At 36.9% G+C, this 18,812-nt stretch overlaps 1 protein-coding gene across 1 annotated transcript; it reads right to left on the bottom strand.

The window, feature by feature from the left end:
* Positions 1-1,671: 1,671 nt before the first annotated feature.
* LOC110170408 (vasoactive intestinal polypeptide receptor-like) lies at positions 1,672-17,314 on the bottom strand. The gene is made up of 13 exons (XM_020936055.2): positions 17,182-17,314; positions 15,077-15,170; positions 14,230-14,343; positions 9,642-9,748; positions 9,475-9,572; positions 8,358-8,487; positions 7,212-7,365; positions 5,798-5,858; positions 5,332-5,398; positions 5,156-5,247; positions 4,930-5,059; positions 3,723-3,764; positions 1,672-3,139 (listed from the first exon to the last, which is right to left on the bottom strand). Exons 1-13 carry the CDS (start codon positions 17,233-17,235, stop codon positions 2,945-2,947), a joined length of 1,338 nt encoding a protein of 445 aa, XP_020791714.2. The 5' UTR covers positions 17,236-17,314; the 3' UTR covers positions 1,672-2,944.
* Between the last annotated feature and the right edge of the window lie 1,498 nt (positions 17,315-18,812).

The following is an 18,812-nucleotide window of genomic DNA, read 5'->3' on the forward strand; positions in this document are numbered from 1 at the left end:
TCTCCAAATTTGGTTTGTCTTCTACAGGGTGTACAATATTAATGAGTTCTACATTGCCCTTTACAGAATACGTATAGAAGCCTTTTTAGGAAAACCCCTGCTAAACACACAAGTGTTTTAATAGTGCGCTACTAATTAAATTATTGTCTCCCAAATGAGGAAAGTACATTTCAAGATGATTTCTTCTTCTTCTTTTTTGTTTTTTCAAAAGCCCTAAATATTTTTGCAATCTTTTTAAAGAAAGGCCAGTCAGGGGCCATGGAGGACATTGTTGGCAGAGATCCATTTTTAAAAATAATTTATAAACTATTGCAACCAATGATTGCAGAGCCAAACAAATTCCAAACATACATTGTTAATAATGGTGGATGGAAAAAGTAACAGTATAGGAAATTTCAGCCTCTGTTGGTTGAGTATTTTACCCCTGAACTAGAAGATAACTACGAGATTAGAATGGGTACTACTATTGTATATTTTTACTAATCCTGGGCTATTATTTGTATGTAATTTTGTTATATGGTTTTATCACTTTTTATTCCAGAAATAAAGCTCTGATGAATGGATGCATGTCCAGTGCAAATAATTTTATATCATGGGACACAAATATAAGACACGTTTTAACAGTACATGTATGTACCATGTTTGAAAAACACACAGCTTCAATGTAAACAGTGGTCACCTGAGCACTACGTCATCACCATTAAACATTAATACATTCACATTATTTACAATAGCAAAAGTGAGATCATGTCTGAGGTACTTGGCGTTTATAGAAAATACCCACTTTATGGCTTGAATGGAAACTATAAGGAACAAAAAGGCATTTACTTTACATAGGCTTGAACATTGCAATGTGTGAAAAAGCTAGAAAAGATCCTGTTTATAATTTAATTGTAAAAGCAATAAAGTTTTCTTTAATCATCCGCTTATATACATTTACCAGGGATATGATCCTTACATTACAGTCGCATCTAAGAAAGCATGAAAAAAGTGTTACTTTTAATCTGATGAGCAAGGGCAATAGGTATTAACTGGGGATGGCAGTTCAATTCCTGTCTTGTTTAAAAAATCACAGTGCAATCGATTGGGTGAGACATCCTTTAACTGAAAGCCGTAACATTATCCACTTAAAAATGCAGGATGTGTAACTGTGTCAGGTTAAGGTCAGGTTGGACCCCAGAGAGAAATCTGTCTCTGCAGTTAATACTGCGATAGAGCAACCTGTCTGAGCTGTGGGTGGCCACAGTGCTATGCCTGTGTGTATACTGAAACTGTGATTTTTACTTTTATCCAAACTATATATAGGGCTGGGTACTATTTAACAGTACTTCTTCTACATACACATAAAACTGGTGCTGAAAAAAGGGTGTTGAGACTACTAGTACACTACTATCTAAAATGTTTTCTTTGGAAACTTTTTACTCTTGGGTGGTCCTAATACAGCGATATACCAGCACACATAAATGATGAAAAACATTTCATTTACCCAGAGAATGCTTATAATGATTAATTATTTTATTATAATTATTTTAATTATTATAATTATTATTATAATTATTATTTATTTATCAAAATTACTGTAGCATGCATACTTAAACAAGTTGTTGTTTAGGTACTGATATTGTAAGTATAATTTAAGTACTAGTACTGAAAATTAACTACCCAGCCTTAACTACAGGATTCATGTGTTCATCAGTGTTTTAGATGCATCTGTATGCCTTTTAAAAGCGAAGTTTCTTGCCCCCTCCTTCACTGGAATGTTATGTTCTTTATGCCCTGCATGTGTACATGTGTCGTGGGCGGGACAGAAGCTGGTTATGATATGAGCGCATTCACTGTGACAGCCGCTTTTTACAGACTCACACTTTCATTAATGCTAACACTGGTCCCCTCAGCAACATAGGCCATTAGGTTAAGTGCCTTGGCCCTACATTGAACAAAAGCCTTTTAATAAACATCATGGCTCTTATTAGATATAGGTCTATTCATCTTAACAACAGATGGATAGACTGGTCCAATTTTTTATTCACTTGATGTAACACAGTGACCATAAAGATCTGCTTCCCATAGTATTCATGTGTTAGCTGTAATGAAGACTGAGGGCTGGTTTTGTAAGAACTAGTCCAGTGTGTGTAACCGTGATATTGCTTGACAAAGTGGTCCCTTTTTGCTGTCGCTAGAATTTACAAGTAAAAATACAACAACATGATGACATGTATGGAAAAAAATGTAGATGTAGATATGATACTGGTCAGAAGGGAGGTGAAGTTTTAGAAAGTGTTTGTTGGCAGTTTTTCAACCAAGGGTACAGGGACCAGGGCGTACTTGGAATGATTTTCGATTTTAGAAAGTGAATTTTAATATCATTTGAATGAAAACTCAGCGTGAGACAAAGTTAAAGGTCTAGAAAATCATAGTTAAAATGTAAAATGTAAAAATGTTCCGTAATGGGCCTAATAAAGGGTTTAGCAGAATTGCAGTACTATTGCTATATACAGTACTTACGCATTTACCCTGTCAGTCTGAATCCAGTTTTGAGCAATATGATTTCACCATTGTGAGGGAGCAAATAATTAAATAAAAATAAAAAAAGTCTAGTCAGGTAAATTACAACACATTTCAGGATATGACAAGTAGCTATGGCCATGCAATCTCTAAGTGCTTATTAAGTGGTACTTCACTGCACATAAAATGGTATAGTCTTGGTTGAGATGGTAATGATGCTATAATGCTTAAGTCACATAGCACATTTTTGTTATTGCTGACAGGTGAATAAATTGTACTTTCACTTTGGTAGGAATCCTGGCACTTTGATAAGACTTCAAAGAAAAAAAAAACATCATAAAAGACATTTAGTAACAGACCCCATCTTTGCTTCAACAGTCCAAGTGAGCATCTTTAGAGAAAATAACAATATGAAGGCTTCAAACTTGCAATGTTCGTTTTATATGGAAGAAAAGTGTTCCTGACAGGTAGTTGAGGCGCGGCGAGTAGTGGGGCTGCATTTGGTCAACATACTGATCTGAGTGCTGAAGTTGTTGCCGTTGCTGCCGAGTGAAGGCTGCTGGTACTTCAGGTCCGCTCCCAGGAAACGCTGCAACATCCATCTGCGCCACTTACGTTTAATCTCCGACTGCACCTGCCACAGAAACGAGACAGACAGGCAGGCAAACAGCATAAGAGGGGATGATGGGGAAGGGGGCTTATTTATCATGTCCAGGCAAGGTTTTATCGTGCCATTTCATTAATTGGATTTACAAATTTGCAAAAAAAAAAGTTTCATTGTTAGTAGGGCTGTGAAAATCATATTTTTTTCCTCATATTGATAGACCAAAAATGTTTTAATGAAAAAATGTATATAGATAAAAAAATATATACACTAAAATAAGTTAAGTAAAATAAAAGCAAACCCATAAAATAGCAATAAATAATATTAATAAAATAATATATATAGTTTTTTATTAATTACTAAAAAACACAGAGGACCACACAACTCACGAGGTTTTAAAAGCCAGAGAGTAAAAGTGGGTCTGAACAAAGCCCTAAAGTAAATACACAAAGTACTACAATTGTTTTGTTAGTGGTTTGATGTTTTCTTATTTACATGGTATTGCACAGAGGGAAATCCATGTTGTTATTGCTGTTTTTAAGGAAAAAAAAATCTCCTTTTGCTTGAAAATAAATAATATACATTATGTCGCAATAAACTTAAATGAACTTACCTCTCCATTGAGAAAGCAGTACAGCACGGCTACAACAAACCCCTAAGAGACACAGGACACAGGGTGAATAACAACAGGCCCATCTTTAAATCAAACAGCTGCTGAAAACATTTTCAGATGAATAATGATCGCGTGATTCTGAGCGGACAGAGATACAGGCAGGAGCTTCATCATTTAGAGATTATTCCCAAGAGAGCGTGGCTGAAACTTCATATAAATTATGAACAGTTTCCATAGCGAGGTTTCCATCATTGTGCTTGGCTCTGAGTGTTTGTATTCAATTTCAAAGACAGTAAATCCTGAGAATTATTACGCAATTGTACAACATACACACAAACTAAGCACTAAACACACTGCCTGTCCACTGTTGTAATGTCCCATGGCAGGAAAAAGGGAGTTTCATGGAAAAGTTTTGAAAATGATCAGTGAATTGTAACATTTTTTATATTTTGTCTGGTGCAAAGTGGACAGATTTCTTGGGTGGAAAATGAGCTTTGGATCATGATGACCAACAAAGTGACACAGCTAATGTCTTGGTTTTAATTTAAATATTACACTAATTTCAGATCCATGTTATAACTGTTGTTTGTTTGTTGTTGTGGTTTCCTTGTCAAAAACATACCTTGAGTTGTGTTTTGTATCATTCACACATGTTTAACACACAAACCATGCATATTTAGGCTTAGTTCTTCTCTCAGACTGTTATACCTATAGCTTATAGTGGAATCGGCTCCTTGCCTGTCAGATTGCAGGTCTATGCACATGAAGTAGAAAGTATTGGCATTATTCAACACCAAATTTGCATTGGTTGTCAGTTGACAGCGATAAGATTAATATGGCGTTTATGGAGCCAATCCTTAACAAATAATGATAAAGTTCAAACATTTATGGATCATAAGTTTGAATATTTCCTAGAACCTGAAAGAAACCTATTTGTAAACTGTTGAAAATCATCTTAATTCAACCCCTGTGTAACTGTCAGAGGCCAACTTTCTGACAAATGTCTGTATAAGAACAAATAATTAAACTTTGAGAAACATAGGGCGTCTGGTTCCCTGATACAGTTGCTGGCACTATTTATTACTGCAAGATAAGGCAAAATGATAATGGTTTTCCCCTGTTTAGTACACGTTTTTTGTATCTTCTTTAATACAGCAAACGGGTTAAGCAATTGTTTGAAATTCAAAAATATGTTGTTTTTTTTTACCTGAAATGATCCCAGAATAAGGTCAAATACCATCCTCACTTGTGGGTGAATGTTGTCCGGGATAAAAGCAAAAATAATGTAGTTTATTCCAAACAGTGGTATCAGCAGTAGCGTTGATTTGGCCAGTCTTCTACAAAAACATCAAGGCATTTGTCAATGTATGGGCGAGAATAACAACAGTTCATTGCCAAAAACACAAAATTAATTTTAAAACTGTAAATCTTACGTATATTGATTGGATTCTTTTCTTCCAATATCTGGGCAATTCATCTTCTGACGCAGAATCCGGATTATGCAGATAAAAAGAAAAAAGTTGATCTAAAGCAAGAAAAAGAAGAAGCTGATTATTTATGAGACCCCAGTGTTTAATAAAATATAACTAACCAATGAAATAATGCTCACAAGTATAGTTACTAAAATAGGTGTTTTAATGATCCACCATGGGATGTCATCAATAATTTCCCAACAACTGTGGGAGAAAGAGATACAGAAAGAGATAAGTTCTCAATCCTTGTTATAATGATGAAACCCATTTAAGAAAACTAAATGTTAATAACATATTTTTACTAATAAGGCAAGTTAACGGCAGTCTTTGAACATTACATTAAAAATATTCAGTGCTGCTGATTTTAACTCCAGATCTTCTGTGAGTTTACCCTCACTGTTTCAGTTCAAAATTATATACACAGTATTCATATGTGATGATTTGTGGCACAGAGATAGTGTCATTTTGGTCTGTTATTCATTAATAGTTTTGCACAAGCCTCTTCAGAGAAATGCTATAAAAATAATGCCTACTTGTTCAACAAAAACGTGTTGTGGTACTACTTATTGAATCAAAGTACAATAATGCAGATGATTCACTTACCCCGGGTCATTTAGCCAGGCTTTTGTAATGACCCACGAGGAGATGAATATAGTTGGTGCTCCTGCAAAATACATAAAGTAATGTGTGGAATTTCATGTTTGATACCAAGCACTAAGACACTATGGTCATCACATTTCAATAAAAAGTTGTTTGTTGTACATCGTTTCTATGTAGTTCTTAACCTTACTGGAGCAAACAGGATTGTATAAAGAAGTGGACTAGGGTAGTGTCACGTCACCTACAGTGTTCAGCTCCACTCGAATGAAGCTCATGATGCTGAAGGCTACTGGGGAAAATTTGGAACCAAGCTCCATATTAGGAATAGTTATTTATTAACACACAAAATAGTAAAATAAAAGCACCCAGACCATGTAGAGCAGGTTAATACAAAGATAGGAGCCAGGGTCAGAAGGAGAGGAAATTACCACCACCAATCATATGCATTTACTAGTATGGGACTGGAGTACCACAAGAAAACAAAAACAACAACTTAAGACTGAGCTCAAAGTGTATTAATCCACAAAGAAATGAACATACAGACAGGCAAACTCTGCTCTCGGGATTTAACCCAGTCCCGATTTATCAGTTAGACAACAGTCACATTAACACAAAATAATGTCTACTCTCAGGCCAATGTCTGGCTGATTCAATCAATAGTCTTTGCTGAAAGAAAGGGGTGCTAGCCACTCATTACCACAGCTTATGCTATACACATACATACACACTGATGATCATTTTTTCATAGAGAAGTAGAACATAACATGACATGGTGTCCAAACAAGTGTACTTGTGGTTGTTATACTCAGGTTTCTATTGCAAAAGTACAGTTCTAATCTCATAAAAATGGATGCAGAGATGACTCTATCAAAAAGGCCTCATAATGTAGTGTCTTCTCTGTCAGAGGCATCCACAGACTGACAGCTCTGCATTAGACCAGGACCTGTGATGAGGTGGCCTGCTGCTTCTAATTTAAAAACAACACAACAGCCTCATTTCAATGTGAAGCATGTGGCATATTTCTGTGGCACCTGTGCAAATGAATTCAAGCTTGGAGATTAATTTCCATGTCAATTTAGTCTGGATGAGGACAGACAGATGATGCCAAGCACAATCACTAAAAGAAACATGCTCTTTTTATACTAAAGGGGCATTATGTAGGATTCTAGGTAAAAATAAAGCCCATGTTGTACCTGCCATAGCCTGATGCGAAGAATGAATGCTGCTGCCACTAAAAGCCTGTACATCATTTAAACTCAATTAAAAGTAGGGTGTACAGGTACAAGTATTGCATGAGTTTGTGACAGACACATTTCTGATAACTTCCACTTGTTGTCATGTAAACCATAGACATTCTTTGATGTAAAGAAATAACTAGCCTAAGTTCAAAGAAGAAAAAAAAATTAACTTAACCTACCCCAGCCAATTAGGATGTACCACCAAAAGTACTTCCTCTCTGAGAAGAAAGAAACAGCTAAAAGGGCGTGGAGGTAAAGTCCTTCAACCAACAGCCAGAAGTAACTCGCCATGACACCATAGTGAAAGAAGACCACTACAGCTTTGCAGCCCACCTACAAAACAAGCACATGTGTTAATAAATAACCCCTGTATACAGATAAAGAAACAAGTTTCCACTTCTGCAGTTTACTTAAAGTAAATAAGGATATGAGTAACAGGAACAGAAAAAAAGATCTCAATTCTTATTCATTCTTAAATTAAATTACTACAATTATGATTTGTTTTATATTACACTTCATATTGAGGGTTTGGTTTATTTTTTTAATAAGCCTTTTTAGATAAAAGGTGCTCAGAGCTTTCTGTGTCACTACAACAGAAGTGGCCTCTTATAAAGTATCAATGACCCACATTTGCAGCAATTCAGGCTCATAAATCACAAACTTTTAATGAGATATCTCCATATTCATGTATCTTTCAATATGTTTCAATGAAGACAAATATATCAAAAACAGGAATTAAGGTATTTGTACAAATATTGGGTCAGGGTGGACTGTAATGCAGGCAGAGCATTCTCTCTAGACATTCTTGTGCCAGTGTATGTTTTTTTAAATTGTCCAGGGGGTTAGCAGCTGTGTTTAAACCGGACTAAAGTGTGTGCTCTTAAGAGGAAATACATCTAAACTGGACCATTAACAAGCAGCCCTCAGAGACTGTAAAAAAGCTGATTTACAGTCTGCTGACTTAATCCTCCCTCGTAAAGATTAAGCTAGAGTCGTGCTGAAACAAAACAAACACCACTGTGACATTTGTGCATTTTTTTGTAATTATAAGTAGAATTTTTGTTTTTTACAAACTTTTAGTTGGTGGTATCGGTGACAAAGCTTTCTGAAGTAAATGTTTTGCAAACAGTCACTTTGACAACATCCTGCTCCACAGATTGAAAAAGCTCCACAGCGTATGACAAATAGTGTTACACCCAGGTGCACCTGACCCTTTGTACATTACATAGTGCAGCACAAAGCATTCAAGTCAGAGAAGAGATAGCTTTATTTAAAACTTCTCCCATCAAAAACAGGAAGTAGAAGGTAAGAGCAAGCATACTCACAGTGGCGTGGCAGTTTTCGGCCTCACCAACATCATAGAGAACAACGTCCTTAATAAACACAGATATGGCTTTGAGAATAAATGACACAAACAGGTGCATGTGGATGTAGTTTCTCGTGCAGTGCAGCTTCCTAGAAAAAGTAGAAATTATCAGTTGGAAATAGTGTGTAAAAAGTGTTAAAAAAAAAAAAACTATAAAAACTCCTTTGGAGAAGCATGTTTTCACTAAATATAAGCGTGATAGCAACAAGAACAATATCAAGTAATCCAAAACTATTGCCATAAGCTGTTTACTCGACTCTTATGAGATGAACTACATTCACAAAGTCACAACAATGTAAAACAAATGTGTGAACATGATAGGTGATCTTTATCAGCACTTACTGCAGAAGCTATGGCTGTGTTATCTGTTATCTAAAGGTCAAGTGACACATAAAACCTCTATCACACATTAGTGCGTGCTTTTATCATCAGCCATATAGTTATCAGGAAAAAATGAGAAAACATCCCCACAACCACAAAAAGATCCTTTTCTCAAAGGTCACTAAAGTGAAGTCTCTTTCAAGTGCATGGCTTCCCAGTGATCGTCTGATTGGTGTGAAATGTACAGAGCCATCAGGCCTGGCCATCGAATGGGGTGATGACACACTGCACCCCACAGCTGCAGAGCACAAACATAAACAGCCTGTGCACATCCTGTGTCTCAGTCCAAGCTGCAGCATTTCATAACCATCAGAGTAAACATAAGTCTGCTGTTTGGTTCAATAAAAGGCTTATTGCATGTCTCCAGAGCCATTCTTTTGATCAGAAATTATCAACATGCAGATACTGAACATGCTGAGATTAAATGTCACATAGAAATATGTTATCAACAAAGAGAAGAATAAATGTTTATGGACTATCTCCTGTGAAGACTCTGTTTAAAGTAGTCTAGCAAGATAATGTCAAATTTGGCACTTTGGAGAGAAAAACACTGTAAAAGTGTGAGAAGAGCACTGTAAAACTTCAATAAAATGGAGAAGGTGGATCCCAGAGCAAAAGTCACAAACATAAATGCACTAAATGCTGTAGTGGAAAGATATTTGCCCATCGTTTATGAGTCATTATAGGTGTCTTACCGAAATACACAGAGTATTATGATGGCAACTGTCAGGGATATGAGAGATACACTGTGACCAATGGTGTAGCCCACTTTGATGGCACCATAGAACTCGCCCTGTGAACACAGGAGGAACAAGGTGAACGTGCATACGTTTGGACATGGGCAGGCAGTTGCTATACCAACCTCAGTGTCATCCGTAGTGCTGTTGGGGTTGTATTCACAGTCCATTATGTAGGACTCCAGGCTGATTGGACTCCAGCCACCTTCAGTGCAGGTCTGTGACAGGTTTCCTAATGAGCAGAAGGACACAGAGAACATATCATTTGTACTTCACTTGAAATGATGTGTTTATATATAAGACCTTTATTTTATCAGACACATAAGTAAGCCACAACAAGACACATTTGTCCCAGTGGATTAGTCCAAACACTAAAAGAAAGCACTGTGCTGCTGGAGTTCAATGGTCCTATTGGCTCAGAGATATAAGGACATTTCCCCTGTGTATTCCCCTCCATCTGAGTCTTAATTATTCTCCAACCACACGCACTATCTGGCCAATATAGTCATCTAGAAGCCAGAGATATTTTTACTCGGTTGTGCCCATGGAGGAAGGAATGAGGTCCAAGTTCATTTGATGCCCATAAAGAGAGGCTTAACTATCCAAGGGAACAAGGAAGAAGCATAGGGAAAAATCTAAAGCTTAAATGTGCTTGACAGTGTGCTCTGATAAGCATTATGTACTTAGATACCCCAACTCAGCAGTATTTTTAACTGTAGCGAGCAAAGGATTTTTGTTTTTGTAGCTGAAAAATGGCTACAAGACCTTTTTGACCCTTCTTATATGACCTAGAATTTGAAATGTATAGATATTTGGAAGTAAATGCAGGGAAGTGGGTGAACATAAGGGTAGGTGACAAAAGACAGATTTTCTGAGCACTCAAGTCTATAATGCAGGGCAATACAAGATTGACAAGCATGAATCAAGGAAATACATCTTTGAGTAAACTAATGATGAGTGAAGTCAGTGAGAAATAGGCCTGGGATATATCATATCACTCACGATGTATAGTTTTTGCTTTGATATGAAATAATATTGTGATGTAATTTGGATGCTGCAGCTCTCATCAACACAGTTTTAACAAGACTCTGAAGACTCCACCGATGATGAAAACACTAATAATGACAAAGATTGGAATTGGAACTTTCAACTTATAACAAGTACAAGCATGAAACAAGTTATATTGCTATCTCATGATTTCCTTTTAATTTTCATGAAATACATTTTAATATATTGATAATAATATTTATTTAAAGCCATATAATTTTTTACGAACCAAGTGTAATTGTAGCAACCACATCCTTGTAATGATATTTAAACATTTCACAGGGACCCAAATTGTTGTTTGCCAAGTGACCTAATAAACACAAGGTGGCATAAATTAAATTCTACCATTTCCTCTTGGCGTGTGTGCTGCAGGTTACCACACGACATGATACAACAAAATTGTGATGTAAAAAGTCCAACTCCAAGTCTAGGTATTGTGGATTTGTGTTCAAATGAAATCAGTAAGATAAGACTTTGCAATTGTACAAATGCCATCACTGTGCCAATGTACACAGGTCACAAGGCGAGACAAATTCAATTGAGTTGAACATTAACTTGGCACAGCTCAAGGCTCCATTAGCACTTCAAGTTATCAAAATAAAGCTTTGCTAGCTGCTTGCTGCCCACAGGTATTGGTTACTTGGTGTCATGGTTGTAATACTTGGTTAGGTTATTGCCTTGGTAAAACAGCTGAGGCCTTCACTTAAAAAGCTTGAGAGTCTGGCATAAAAATAGCACTCTGTGAAAAGCTCTTGGCTTCTGTTTACAAATACCATATACAAATACAAATACCATGTTTGTGTTGTGCAGTATCTGATTCTTGTTAAGGGCTAATGTGCTAATATATGCAAAAAGTGCCCATTTTGTCAATGATTAATCCAATTTCCTCTTTTCCTACAGCTCTTTTCTGGAGTTATCTCAGTTGTAAACTTTCCTCCTGCAACAGTAGTTGGAATTATTTAGATCTGGCATACGCTTTACACCAGATGCCCTTCCTTACTATTTTCATTTTATCACATACACTGGCACTGAAATATTTTGGGGCTCAATTGCTGATTGCTGCCCTGTTAAACTTTCAGTTGACAACTTTTAGACATAAACAAAAAAATAAGATAACTTTATTTTGTACAGTAAGGATGGTCTGATATGGATTTATTTCAGTCAATATCAGATATTTGTCTTGCAGTGGTTGCAAATAAATGTTCTTATTTATTTTGTTAAAAGTTAAAGGACAAAATAAATTCACAAATTAAATAATTTTCATCTTTATAAAAATAATTACAAAATGTCTGCTAGTTGATATCATTTGTTGCATTTTTATGATGATTGTGTAAATATATCACCATATGTTCACCTTAATTGCTCTTTTTTTTTTTTTTTTTTTTTAGTTCTGACACTTTGAGACTGATGTATGAGCAAAAATTATCAGAGTTAAATATATTGACAATTTTCTTCAATACCAAAACAATATCATTATATAAAAATATATAAAACTATTATATTTAAAAAATCCACCAATATCACGTAACATTAGCACAGATATATTGTCCATCCATGGTGGGCATTGCATTGGCAGTTAGTAATAATGAAATCATTTTGTTAAGTTAATCTAATCCTGTCACAAGGTCTTTGTTATTTTATTAAGTCTTTTGTTGTGAAATATTTATTGACATCATTCTCTTATTTACTTTCCTGTAAGTGATGGAGCTACGTGTGTTGGCTAGAAACCATCTCTGCCCTCAATGCGGCCAAAGATATAAAAAATGTATGACATTCCTCCCATTGCCCAACCCTATCACTGAGCTGCCTCTATCAAATCAAGACCTGAGTTGGGAAACGCCAAAGTCTTACAATGTATTTTGCATTAAACTGGGCAGGCTGCAAATACCTGGGCGCCGCACTGCAGAGAAGATAGAGGCTTAGCTTATTCAAACAATATGACAGCACACAATGGTGACCACTGCTGTGTTAGCCACCACTGGACGGAGTGAGTTTGAAGGATTGCCAGAAGAATGCTTTCATCGTCAACCAAAAACAGGACTCCAAGGATTGTCCCGGCACGCACAACGGCACGAAGAGCTTAAACGAGTTAATCATCCACTCGTGTTTGGATTTTGTTTTTATGGCTTCATCTGCATGTTGTAGTTAAAATCTTTCTTATTATAGCTTAGGAAGAAGAGGGCTATATAGCATGACAACAGTAGTGCTCTGTCAAACAGGTTAGGAAAGTGGGCAGGCCCGTGTTATTAAAGGAGATGAATGGTAGTGTTTGCCTTAGACCTGGTAGGTAAAGAGTTCGTGAGAATGGCAAACTCTACTTCGACTAAATTTATGGCTTGACCCTTGAATCTCTCTGGCGCCATATTTCGTAAGTCCTGTTTTCTTGTATGCTGCGTGTGTCAATAAGGTTAATCTTTCATAATCCTAAAAGTCACTTAAAAGGAAATGGGACTACAAGTTAGAAACATTATAAAAACGTCAAGTTCCTATTAAATGTAAATCAAGGTAACCCCTTTCTGACCTGCAAGAACAGCACACATAACATCTCAGGTTTAGGAAATACAGGGTTTTACTCTGAAGTGAATTTGCAATGCACCAGCTCTAAGGCAGTTAATCATCGTTTAATGTGGTCCTCTTACTTGACCCGAAAACGGCGTACCACAGAGACTTGCTGATTTAGTGCATAATTGATATCGACTGCATCAGAGGAGCAGAACTTGTATCATATGTAACACAGGTTTTCTTCATTAGGAGATTTTGCTCCTTGCTGTTCTCGTGTGAGCATTGGGCCCAATGCTTTGACATACCAGTGAAATATGTACCTCCAGCTCAACCCCACCAAACTGGCCATTCCTCTTGCCCCTGCCCACTGTCTGTCCCCTGGGGTGCTCTGCTCACTCAGGTCACACTATCTCCCATCTGGGTCAAATCACAGCTTCCCAGGGAGCCCTCATCTCAGATCCTGATGATAAATGTCCAGCCCGATTCCCTCTTATAGCCCACATGATGGAGGGCACAGAGGCGAAAGGCCCTAAGCTGCAGAGGCTCTACACAGAAGAACAGGAAAAGGACAGCTCTGGACATGTTTGGACAACTGAACTTTTGAAAAAACTTAACCACTTTTTTGTGTACAGTAAATATACTTCATATGTATAAAAAATAGCCCCAATCCATTTCAAACTTCAGTTTGTCTGAAAACAACATGTCACACTATTTTGGAAATATATCAGTGCATCGATGACAATGCACATATAAAGGTGAAAGGTTCAATAACAATGTCTTATTTGTGAAAAGTCTCTGTTGTGGTTAATGTGGCGTAGACTACAGCAACATGTCAGGACAAGTTGTTTTTCTAAAAGCTTTTTGTGTGGTATGTTTATGTTAGGCACGTCTGAATGTTGACTGCATTTGGCTGCTTGTCCAGTTTTGTGTCAGCAGATGCACCCGTATCAACATTATGCATTGTTAATGTTATTAGCCAGATTGTTCGATGCTAATCAAGAAAGACCAAGGAGCAGAAATAATAAAAAGGGTAATAGTTCTATTAGCACTAGTTTGCATTTGCAGAAGAAAAAGCCTGTAAAATTAAACAGAAACAGACCAGGGTTCTTTGTTTCAAACGTATGTGGTGTGATTTCTTAGTGTAAGTATTCATTTGATGCTTACGTATTGGGATGCCCTTTGAAAAGTAGAAGAGATATTTCGGGCAAGGGATGGTGACTACTTCTCCAACTTCAGCACTGGGCCAGCAGGTAATCTTGTCCCACGTGACAGCACAACCTGGGTCACAAATACTTACAGTTATTTCGATTACAATTATAATTTAATACAACAATTACATATTTGCTAAAATCAGAAATCTATAGAGAAATATAACATTGTGATTTGTATATATCCAACTTTTACCTGAACTTACTGCAGCTACTGAAGTTAAAACAACAATTGTTCTTTACTAATGGTCTATTTTAGCAGATTTAGGTGACCCACAATCAGGTCACAGCATTCTGAAACCTGACAAGAATAAAGCTGACTGGGTGTGAAACAACCATCTATACAAAAACATTGTATCTTTTGCAGAATTTGACTGAAGTTGATTTAAAGAAAAAACACTGACTTTTGTGACTTTTCTGGTGGAGGGTTTGCCACCTTCTTGTCTCCATGCAAATGCTTTGTCTGAAATGTTCCTAAGTATAGCATTATAGCACACATCTATCTATGGAGAAAAGCAGATCATGGCACCAGGCCAACTTACAGATCAGAACTTAGAACTGAGAATCACAATAAAAATGCATATTTTCCATTGTAGTTCTACAAATAAAAACACTAACTGAATAAGCAGTAATTAGGTTTGGTTTATGTCTTACTGGGAAACATTATTTATTCAAGACTTTCTTCTGTCTTTTACGGTTGCTAAGATATTTGAGTGTCATCCAAGGATAACTTGTGAATGAATTCATTAGCACATTGCAGCCTAGTTAAAACATTACAAAAGAATAATTTCCTGTAAACAAACCTGTTGTCTTGTCCTCATTTTGAGCCGCACACAAGACACGCTCTCGTTCTATCTCTTTTTTTATGTCACACATCTGATTCTGCACTGTAAAAGCCTGCATAAAAAGCAAATGTTACAGCAATCAACAGCAGAATATTTTAATTTCTTTATTGTCTTGAATTGTTCTGTATTTTTTTCCCCACTCCACACTGAGCAGGCAGGTGAGAAAGTTTCAAACTTGGCAGTGAACTTGAATCACATGACAGGTTTTAATCCAGATGCCCTTTCTGCTGCAGACCTCTTCATGTTGACAATAAATCACAAATTGATTTGAGTTACCTTTAGAGATGGATTACATAAGCTAAAATGTTAATACCATGTACATGGTATGTAAGACATTACCTGTATATTCATATCAACTAAAAGAATAACACAAACAGAATTGCTAAATAATATGGAGAAAGAAAGTGAACTAGGACAAGACCAGAAGCACGATCAAAGCACAAAATGAGGTCTAAAAATATTTTACCAGGCAGTAACTGTATAGAAATAATGTATATGAAATGTCTTTCAGTAGCACCTGTTCCATAGTAAGAACCACTGCTCTATACTCCATTGTTTTCACACTGAGTCAGACATATGGGAGAATGCAAATGATCCATCCTGCGAGCATCCATGAATCACATAGACATTCATGCACATATCTAACATTAGGATGCTGTGATCTGCATGTTGTGGCTGTGATGCTGAGCAGACATGGAAGATTTATAGTCAGGTGTATACGTCTCCTCTCCATGGGCATTAATCAGACAACTCTATACTGCTATTGTTAGGCACCAAGTGAGACCAGTGTTCCCCCTGCAAGGTGACTCCCTCATTCGGCTTGTGATTTATCAGGCTCCTGAGGCAGAGCTTGCCCATAGTGAGTTGTTGCATCCACATCGCGTCAGTGAACTATGATTGGAGGCCGTATTGTCAGTGATGATAAATGAACAACCTATCAACACAAAACTTCCCACACTCAATCATTCTTCCCTTTCATCCTCAAACCACTTCTACTACAATGGATACCTCAGCTCTTCCCAGAATTCATTTCATCATTAAGTGTCCTAAAGATAGCCCCATATGGTATCTGGTTCTTCCAATACAAATGCATATAGGGCCTACGGTAATAAGCTCTTTGACCTCCTAGATTCCTGCATGAATCAGATGAGCTTCTCTGGAGACAGTCGCAGATGAAGACACTGCAAGGTGAAGCAAGGGAGCACAATGGAGTTTGTTGTCATGACATCCCACACAGTTCTCACCTACAGTTTCCATAGATGTCTTTCATAGTAAATAACGTAATGTCCCTTTAGATGCAAGTGGTTGGCAGAAGGACACTAAACAAACATTGCCCTTAAACTGAAAAACTGTTAAATGCCTTTACTATTGTGTGCACTGAATGTCTTCTATTCTGCAAAATTGTAACTATACCCCTCTAAATCCATTTAATTTATTGACAAACTATAATAAGAAATAAAATGGTTTTGGCTCAGAGTCTTCTTAAATGTTTTCCTCTGACATATACATTGCACTTCTACTTTTTAGCAGTTTTGATGTCATTGTCTATGTGAATTACGAATTATCAGGTGAAGTGAGCGGTCTGGTTAAGTGCATATTGGCATTTGCAGAAAGTACTTACATGTCTCTTAATTTCACTATTTTTAGGGGAAATTTTTTTTTTTTTTTTTTGGACAAAAATATATATCTTATTTTTTCTGTACCTGTGCAATGAACAGCACATAATGGGCTAATGGACTTTGGATAGTTTAAGCATTTTATTAGCCTACTTTGTTAAACCTTTTACCAGGTCTGATGATAACGGTACTTAGTGAAAATGGTACGCAAAATACATTTCATTTGCATTGCCTTTTTAAATTAATGGTAAAATAAATCAATGACAACATAGTAGTAGCCTATAATTCAGAACTGCTATTAAATTATTTTGACCAAACTAGGCTACATGGCACAACTTAATGAAACAGCGAGTTAAGAAGTGTCCCTATAGAGAGAAGTTTTTTGTTTGTTTGTTTGTTTAATTGTTTTCCAAAAGTAAGATAAATCATCATGTGAAGTTTACTTACCGGGTTCAGAAAGATACAGGAAAGAAAAAGAAGATTCTTATAAACTTTCTCCATAGTGCAAGTTTTAAAAGCACTGCTGTGATCGGCTACTACGTCTGCTAAAAGAAATATCAATAACTTAGACTGAAGTTAAATACAAGGATAGTCCTCCGCTGAGTTACTGTGCGCCCCTGCTGCAGCTCCGTGCGTCCTGCGCTCCGAGAGAAATGTGCACCCGAGCTCCCGCCTGCTCCCGAGCCCCCGCCTGCCTCCTCCCTCTGCTGGCGACGGGAGCCTCTGGTTCCTTACCTTCAAGTTCAACATTCAGCCCATCAGCCAGTCAGACATCACCGAACAGAGCTTGTAAAAGTGCGGACATAGACAGAAAAGTGACTAATGAAATTCTAAACGAAAGGTGTCAGGTATTTAGAATTAAATGATCTACGTTTTGCACAAGTTCTTCTTTTATAGTCACATAAACTGCAGGCGCAGAAACCTGTTGGAACCAGGATGTTTACCTCCACACACACTGGCCACGCAAACACATAGGCTAGTATACAAATGACTAAAGTTTAACAAAAAGGGTTAACATTAACAAACGAATGCATATTTATTTAGGCCTAATGGACACACAGTTGACAAATGTGTTATTTAGATTATGAAAAATGAGTGAGCATATCCTCTCAACAAAGCAGATACCAAATTGTAAAGTAATTTTTATTGCACTCCTTTCCCCTCATTCCTCTTAAGTCACTGCTACTATTTAGTCTCCATGAGCAGTACTAATGCCACAGTGTGTAAAGTTCATAGCATCTTCATAACATAGCTTCTGGATGCATGCATTCATAAAACTTCTCTTTTGGTCCCTATAGACTTGTTCACATCACATGCAGTTAGATAAGTTAAACCACAGAGGCTGTGTCGGAGGTGATGTAAACTGAAGTTGTATCTGAGAAAAATGTGAGTGTGAAAAACATGCAGCGTGGTCAGCTGGCTGTTGGGTCATCAGCGTGAACACATTTAAGCATTAACCTTGGACAATGCACAAACCCAGGCTTTGTCTGCTACATTTGCTTTAGGTGGCACCACAGACTGTAGAGAGGGTTTACGGGAGTGCTTTAATGATCAGGCTCTGAGTCACTGCAGCTTATAGGAGCTTTGATGGATGACAGAATAACCTTCCTCTGGGATGAGAGTCAAACGTTTGGGCTTTCAGGAGCTAGCAGATAAATCTTGAGGAATTTCAACAGAATGCTAAAAGACTCCTTTCTATTTTTGGTTTCCAGCCTTATGAGATTATATTTATTTCAGATGCCCTGGACTCGAACTATCACTGATGATCTAATGCAAACATTTTACACTTATACCAGAGAGTGGATGAATACACAGTGATATAGATATGCTCTATAGGTCTACAGATCTTGTCATGAAATCAAACTCTAGTCTTAATTAAAATTGATTAGTGCATTGTTTATTATGATAAGACTTTTTGGTTACCTGTAAACTAGGACTTTTTGGCTACTCGAGTGCAAGATTGAGACCTATGCATTGCTGGAGAGCCACTTGATACTCTTTTTTGATTAATCTTATGAATATCTTGCATAATTTATTGACATTTGTGTTGTACACATCGTCATACCTATAATTATTTC

The sequence above is a fragment of the Boleophthalmus pectinirostris genome, unplaced genomic scaffold, assembly GCF_026225935.1.
Source record: "Boleophthalmus pectinirostris isolate CB_2022bp ecotype Guang Dong unplaced genomic scaffold, ASM2622593v1 HiC_scaffold_16, whole genome shotgun sequence".
Taxonomy (NCBI): Eukaryota; Metazoa; Chordata; class Actinopteri; order Gobiiformes; family Gobiidae; genus Boleophthalmus; species Boleophthalmus pectinirostris.

Excerpts from the sequence above, each read along its gene's own strand:
- LOC110170408 (XM_020936055.2), bottom strand. The coding sequence starts at position 17,235 with ATGGAGAAAGTTTATAAGAATCTTCTTTTTCTTTCCTGTATCTTTCTG. Across the intron at positions 14,344-15,076 it reads AAATGAGGACAAGACAACAG|GTTGTGCTGTCACGTGGGAC; the intron begins GTTTGTTTACAG and ends TTTGTGACCCAG. Across the intron at positions 5,859-7,211 it reads GTACATCCTAATTGGCTGGG|GAGCACCAACTATATTCATC; the intron begins GTAGGTTAAGTT and ends TGTATTTTGCAG.